The sequence below is a fragment of the Hermetia illucens genome, chromosome 2 (assembly GCF_905115235.1).
Source record: "Hermetia illucens chromosome 2, iHerIll2.2.curated.20191125, whole genome shotgun sequence".
NCBI classification, from domain to species: domain Eukaryota; kingdom Metazoa; phylum Arthropoda; class Insecta; order Diptera; family Stratiomyidae; genus Hermetia; species Hermetia illucens.
This window is the reverse complement of record NC_051850.1, coordinates 66,262,010-66,269,686: the sequence shown is the minus strand read 5'-3', so window position 1 is coordinate 66,269,686 and position 7,677 is coordinate 66,262,010. Positions and strand designations below refer to the sequence as shown.

Here is a 7,677-nt window from a genome sequence, read left to right as displayed (position 1 = left end):
AAATAAAGAAACTATTATTAAACTGCAAGGAAGCAATTCAGAAGAAGTCGTTGAGGGAGAGAGAAACTATCTGCGTTCTATTTTGCTCGTTGCTTGTCCAAAAAATTCAACCGTGCTGGTAATCAGTTTCTTGTCAGAAATTTGATAAGCTTGCCAGCACTTGTCTTACAGTGGGCCTTCTGACTATCTGGCTGTTACTTGACCTGGAACAATCCAACCATTCGTGGGTGAAATTTTTTGTATATCGAGTCATGTTGGTCTCTGTAGCTAGCTAGGCTTCATTCGATTCGATTCAATGAATCCTCATCGAGGCGCTTGTGCGTCAGTCTGTCGATCCCGTTACCCCGGGTTCGAATCCCGATAATTAAACTGAAGAATGGTCGGAATTTAAACTTGAGTCTGTGTGGATCCACTATCGCCACAAAGGAGTGAATAAGATAAATGGAAATGGAATATACATAAGAGGATTAATGGCAGCGAGATTTCGAATTTGAGTGGTGGTCTTGTTATAACTTTGTAGAAGGGGGCGTCATTCTCTACTATTCGAATAAGAAAAGATTTTTGGATTTTGACCTAGGGCATCAGCTATTAGTGGCACAAACGGAATGATATTTGCGTGTTTTCTACTTACAAAGATGAATAAATTGGATATTCGTTAATACTCTACGGGTGGCATTATAGCAATGCGATTAGTTAGTATTCAATATTTGAAATATTCTTTCTGGCAGGAGTGTTCGGTGAATCTATTAGTTATTATAAATTTATATAGTGTCAGTTGTTTTGATAGTATCACTAAGTTCCATTTCGCTTAATTTTCTAACGAAAATCCTTGATCATTTGTCCAAAGTTTGAAAATTGTAATCAATAACAATCTTCCCCTCGTCCTGCTTACTGAGAGTTATGAATTGAAGACTACTCGTTGTTGGATGGTTCTGATACAAACTGCTACGAGTATACTCTTTCTTCATATGAGCGAATTCAGACAAGCTATGTAAAGAAAATTTGATTTCCGGTTCATCGTACTATGTCCTAAAGGTATCGATTTTATCAACTTCGCTATCTTAAATTCTCTTAGAAGGACTCACCGCTTAAAGATATTGATTGGTGCTTTCTAACCAGATTCACTGTCGATACTCATTTCCATTTCGCTCGCTGCTTTTAATAATATTTCCAAGCAATTTTTGGCATTCTCGGTGCAGTTTCTCCCACTTCTGCTTACTCTTATTCTCTTCGGTTGGCTCTGAATGCTTTAAATAGGGTTGAAAAATGGAAGTTGTTATTCACCCGAACAATAGAGCTAGTATTTAAGCGACTCATGTAGGTTTCAATTGTGCTACCTTTTCTTGTCACAAGTAACGTGAAGGTACGTTGTGTGTGTGGTGGGGGAGAAACTACAGCTTCTGAGCACTCAGGCCGTTTTGGCCCATTGTGCTCGTCACCCCCGTCTAACAGAATATTCCGGATTCGTTAATGTATCGCAGGATTTCCGTTAGTGGATGTGATGCTACCCGTCGCAACTTGAGAACATCGGCACCAAAGATGCACATAGGAAATTCTCCGTGGATTCCGCTTCCTCATTACAGGAGGGCCACGTATCATCTTGATTAATTCCTATTCTGAACATATGCCCAGCTAGTGAATTATGGTCTGTCAGAATGTCCACAATAGACCTGCAAGTCCTCCTGCTTTTCGACAGGATAAACTTTCCGATATGCATGTTCGGTTCTGACAGGAAAGGTGTGTCGAGCAGCATTTAGGCTCTGCTACCTGTCATTGTGGATACCTTGTTCCCAGTTTTTGAAAACAGATTTAGCCAATGCTACTGATACTCCAATTGCGGTCCCGGTATAGGGGAGATTGCCCCTCTTTCCCTAAAGCATCCGAGATTTCATTTCCGTCTCCGCCACAGTGACCAGGTACCCAGAGTAGTCCCATCGTATTGAATCAAGAGATAGAGTTCAAACGGTTTCTGCATTCCTGAATGATTTTCGAGGTGATCAAAGGACTACTTAACGCCCTCAATGCAGCTTGGCTACCACTGCAGATTGCGATGCGCCGGCCCTTCAACTGCTCGTCATTCATCCAGTTTGCCGCCCTTAGGATCGCATAAACTTTGGCTTGAAAAACCGTTGGATATTGTCCCTAAGGAAAAGCCCACTTCTTGTTTTTATTCGAGAGGTATACTCCGGCTTTTGTTTTTGAGCCATCGTTGTAGAAAACTTCCGTATATCCTGCCACGCATTCCTCTGGGACTTCCGAGTTCTCTCTACGCTTCAAGGTTACTTCATATCTTCTGCCAAACAGATGTGAGGGGACAATAGTGTGAGGGGGAGACTCCCAGTAACTCTTCCAATGCTCCGTGCCCCCCACATCCGTTGTTTCTCCATCGATCTAATCGAATTAGTCTATGAGTTGCTATCATTGCAGTGCATCCAGGGGCTGCAAATTGAGTAGTGCATTCACAGCTGCGCCGGAAGTCGTGGTCATGGCACCAGTGATACCCAGACACACACAGTTCTTTGCAGTGCGACTAATTTGCCGTGAAACCTTTTTGTGTCACCTTAACCTACCACACTACTGATTCATATAGGAACATCGGCCTAATGATGGCAACATATATCCACATTACCACATGAGGCTTGAGTCCGCATGTCGAGGTAAAGGTCCGTTTGCACAACCCATAAGTTGTGGGTGCTCGTTTCACCTTTACCTCTACATGTTTGTTCCAAAGAAGTTTTTTATCTAGAATAGCTCCCAGATATTTCACTTCTTCGGAGAGTTGAAGGGTAGTACCCCTCATCTTAAGGTCCATTCAGTTTTAAACTTTTTGTGAATAATTCCATTGTGTTTTTATTTGGATTAACTGAAAGACCATGTGTGAGGCACCAACTGTCTATCAAATCAACGGCACGTTGTATATTCCTACACACCATTCCAAGATCCAGATCAACAGCAAGCACAGCCACATCATCAGCATAAGCCTGAGCATGTATTGGCAAATTTTGCAGTTCGCATAGTAGTGAGTCGATCAGCATAACCCACAGAAGTGGCGAAAGCTATATCTGCGTTAGGATAGCACGGATCCACTTAATTAAAGCATCATCAACATCATGCTTTCTGGGGGCATCACGAGTGCCCGCGAACACCCCCATCACGTACTCACCATTCAAAGCTGCATCCTCTATCTTTGTGCCGAAAGAATAAAGAGCAGACTCACAGGACTTTCCGCGCTAGTAAGCATGCCGGTTTTCATTAAGTGGGTGCGACCTAAGTGCGTTTGCACGAATGTGACGCTCCACCAGTCTCTCCAAACCTTTCAGCAAGAATGAAGTCAAGCTGATCTGTCTGAAGTTTTTTGGATTAGAATAGTCATCTTTTCCAGGTTTCAGTATGAAGACTACCTTAACCTTTTGCCAAGAGGAAGGCACGTAGCCCCGAGCAAGACATCCTCATTTCTTAGAGGTCGCTCTAAGTGCTACATACCCTCCTTTAGCATTGCCGGATAGATGCGATCCATGCCAGGTGCTTTGAAATGTTCAAAGGACAGTATGGCAGCTCTCACCTTTTCATGGGTAACAACCGTTTTCGCAGTGTTCCAATTCCCCTTGCAGCACTTACGTGTTGAAGGGGTTGCAAGAACCGTTAACTCTCCCTCTGCGACTTCTCTCACCCGTTCTCTCGGGTGGTGTATCTCCAGGAGGGTCTGTACTGAATCCAGTCTGGAGCTTGTCAAAGTACCGTAGGGTTTTCTAAGAAAGTCCAACTTGGCCGGCTCATCCCTTTTGAGGACTCCGCACAGCCTTGAAGTTTCTCTTTCGCCTTGCAGTTCCTCACAGTACGCTCTAAAGGAATTTCGTTTCGAACACCTAACGAGACTCTTATATTCACGCTGTGAGTTCATGAAATTTAACCTGTCTTCGTTCTTATTACTTTTGCAAGCCCGGTTCAGAAGTCACCTGATTGATTTCCTGAGTTTCTGCAGTTCCCGGTTCCACCAAGGAACCGCTTTACCGCTTTGGCTTCGGGAAATAGGACAAGCCTCTTCATAGCACTCTAAAAGTGTGCAGTTCAGAGTTTTCAATTCATCTTCCAGCGGCAAAGGAGTTCTTAACCGCCTACCGAACTGTACTTTATTGCCAAGAAGTTCATTGAACTTTGTCCAGTCCGTTTTCCTAGGGTTCCATCTTTGTACTGCAGACTGTTCTACCTCGTTTAGCCTCGTCGCCAGTGTGTAATCAACTCTTACAACTTTGAAGTGCAGATTGTTAGGTCAATTGCTTCATTTCTTCTTGGCCCCACGAACGTAGGGGCGCACCCTACTCCCTTCCCTCTTTTAGGGTAGCATTTGCTACTACCCCAACAAATATGCTGAGCGTTCACATCACAACCTGTTAAAAGTTCAAGGCCACTTGATTTTGCATGCACTACCAGATCTCTTAGTTCTTGCGGCGACGGAAGACACAAAGAATTGGGTAAGTAGGCGGAGGCAATTATAACATTTCTCCTCTTACTATTAACCTGGTATTGTAAGTTGACCGCAACAAGGTCCTGGTAACAGAATTGTCTCAGCATGGTTGCCTGTAACAATTTTGACATCAGAACTCAGGCTCTCGGTCTCAAGGATCTTTCATCGAAGAAAATCCTGGTCCCCTTGACTGATCGAATACCACAGATTCTATTAAAACGAACCATGGCTGGTGAACCAGAAATATATAAGAACGGTCCGGTAATTTTGCCAGCTTTGCCGTCAGTAGATAGGAAGAAGCTTTGGCATGCTGGAAGTTGCTCTGAGTAACTCTTATGTTTGTGGCCATAAGTGCAGCCTGATATGAAAACCGCCGAAGGTTCTGACAGGCAAGCCTGTAGTTCCTTCTCCTTTGCGGCTGAAGTTTCCTGTTGTTGAGCCTTCCTCCTCCGTATTTTAGAAGAGTTAGGTGACAGTGTCACCGACCGACCGACCGTAGACAGATTTCCAGTTCCTTTCATTAAGAGAGTTGCTGTACTATTCTTTTTGGCTGACCGCGCGGTAGACACCGGGTGTAGGTTTTCCACTGAAGTGAAGAGCCAGTCTTCCACAGATTTCTCCGTGGAGGAACATGAATTTGGTGAGACCTCCAAAATCCGTGCTCGGTCACGACCTGATTTCTCAGTAGTAAACTACCACAAGGGGGAGGAGGGTACGGTGCCTTATGATCGAAATATGGGGGAATCCAAGAGTAATAACATAAAATATGCGCTCTGATATCAGCTGGTTCTGGATTTAGGAAGATCGGGCCGTATTGGTTGAAACAACGAACATGTTTGGTTGTGCACCTTTATTAACTCACCGAAAGTTGGTTGATTCATAAATAGCGTTTAATCAAATTTTATGCGAGGGAATAATCGATTAGAGAATATCGATTCTGATTCACTGAAATGTAACCCTCTTACACTCAGTCCTGGATTTATATGAAAGTCCGTGTTGGGTCATGTATACTTCTAGCTGCCACTCGTGCGTGATTTTCTAGAGTCCCATCAATGTGCTGGATAATATGGTCCCCTATTCCAAGCAGAGCGATAGCACTTAGAGTAAACTATTGGATTTATTGCAATATAATTGAGAAGACACGTTGAGGCAGAAGATCACGTGTGATCATGTAATCATAATTATCATATAAATTTACTCAAGTGTAGCTTTAGTAATAATGTGGAAAATTTCCACAAATTACAAGGATCATTCAGGTATGAAGTGGGTGGATGATATATGTTCCTTCGGTTTTCGTGAATTATAAGAAAGCGAAGTTATTTTGAAATTCCGAAGAAGAGAAGGGTTTTCTGAAATTGCTTCAAAGGTATATATAACTTGAAGCATAATTTGGGAAGATGCACAGAAATATTTGGTTTTCGGCACCACGTAGTCGATTGAACTGTGCGGTTTGACAGGCATTTTTGAAAACATGCTTAAAAGTACAATTATATTAGCAGTTGCAATTTCACAACTGCTAGAATTGGCAACGTCAGAGAATGGTTACTCAAGAGATGTTCCATCAAACCAATTACAGTACCCAGGAACACAGTTTTCCGGCTACCAATATGGTAATGAAGAGGACCTCATGGTGGGAAGTGTACCAGGTATTTTTTTTTGTATTGAGCTATTATGTTACTAAATATATTTTTAATGAAGGTATTCCTGGGAGAGATTACCCCACCTACGCATTCCCACCCGATACATCCTTTCGATGCCAGGACCAACGTTTTCCAGGATATTACGCCGATCCAGAAGCACGCTGCCAAGTATTTCATATTTGTCAAACTGGTAATCGAAAGGACTCTTTTCTATGCCCTAATGGAACACTTTTCAATCAGGAGTTTTTAGTTTGCGACTGGTGGAACCACGTAGATTGCGCAAGAGCTAGAGAATTTTATTCGATTAATGAAGTTATTCAGAGGGCGATGGAGGAGGCGACTCAACGACTACTTTATGAAGCTGCACAAAGAGCCAGAGAACAATATGAATCTGGCTACAACTATAGGAACCCTCTCTTAAATGGAGCAAATGGGTATTATGCGGATCGAGATCAAGGCACTGGTTCTAATCAAATAGCGCCGAATAGGCAGTACTTGCCTTCAAATTAGGATGTTTCCATTGCCATAATTGCACAATTTCATATATGTATATAATCACCATAAATATAATGTAGATTTAGTTGAAGCATCAATTGAGGTCTATTTATATTTCTCAACAACAGCTTTACTCTTGAGGAAAATTTATTTATATAATTGGTCCTTCGGCTTGTTTTGGTCATGCATGTTTGTCGAATTGCATTTGCTTTTATCTTTTGATCTATGCAAAAAAGCAAAAAGTTGTATCTAAGCAGAGATCCGCTTTGTCAACTAGTACAACTTCAGGCTTATTTTGCTGTACATGATAAACAGTTCAAATTTCACGGCCCTACTGTAGGTGCCCTGGAAATTGGGGCTTAAGAATACATTAAAAATCTTCCCTGTATGAGGTCCCTCCCGGCAGGACTTATTTATCGCTGTACTTGCATGTATTTTCGCGTCGTTACCTCCACTTGAACGGAAATCCTGGGAATCCGTTGAGAAAGAAGAAGCCCCCGCTTTGAGCGTGAAAACTGAAAGGGTATTTGCGCGCTCCTTGCCATCGCAAAGGTAATAGCTAGAATAATCCTGGAACGCATCGAGGAACATCTCGAAAATTTAATCCTCCTGCATTGACCATATCAGTATCATTTTGGAACAGTATGCGGAGGCGATGAAATCCACGCACGGTTGTTGGCAGCCAACAGAGCTATTTCAGCTTACAAAAACGGTACAAGACTATGATCTGACCATTCTTTATGTATTCCTCGGGGACTGGTTCTTAGCAAGAAAAATTGCGAACTCTTGGCCGCGCTCGGGAGAAGAATTTTTGGCCCCCTACATGAGGATGGACGATTCCATAGCCTACATAACGACGAAATCTATGAGCGATATCATGACCGTCAGGCTGTGGATAAAATCCAGTTCAATAGGTTATGGTGGGCGGGTCACTTAATCCGTATGGATGAGGATGATTCAGCTGGCAAAGTCTATAAGGGCAATATCTATGGTAGAAACAGAAGACGAGACAGACCCTGCCTGAGATGGGGCGATGGCGTACGTCAGGTCACCAAACAGATTTAAGGGATATCGAAT

The 7,677-nt window shown here is 42.8% G+C and overlaps 1 protein-coding gene across 2 annotated transcripts; it reads left to right on the top strand.

Moving 5' to 3' along the window:
- Nucleotides 1-5,847: 5,847 nt before the first annotated feature.
- Nucleotides 5,848-6,698, top strand: LOC119649365. 2 transcript variants are annotated; one of them, XM_038051481.1, is made up of 3 exons: nucleotides 5,848-6,111; nucleotides 6,164-6,295; nucleotides 6,356-6,698. In XM_038051481.1, exons 1-3 carry the CDS (start codon nucleotides 5,937-5,939, stop codon nucleotides 6,613-6,615), a joined length of 567 nt encoding a protein of 188 aa, XP_037907409.1. In that variant the 5' UTR covers nucleotides 5,848-5,936; the 3' UTR covers nucleotides 6,616-6,698. The 2 variants fall into 2 exon arrangements, with proteins under 2 accessions (XP_037907409.1, XP_037907408.1); XM_038051480.1 differs by having other exon boundaries at nucleotides 5,849-6,111; nucleotides 6,164-6,698.
- Nucleotides 6,699-7,677: the final 979 nt, after the last annotated feature.

Coding starts and splice junctions, on each gene's coding strand:
- LOC119649365 (XM_038051480.1), top strand. CDS start 5,937: ATGCTTAAAAGTACAATTATATTAGCAGTTGCAATTTCACAACTGCTA. Junction 6,112..6,163: donor CATGGTGGGAAGTGTACCAG/GTATTTTTTTTT, acceptor TTTTTAATGAAG/GTATTCCTGGGAGAGATTAC.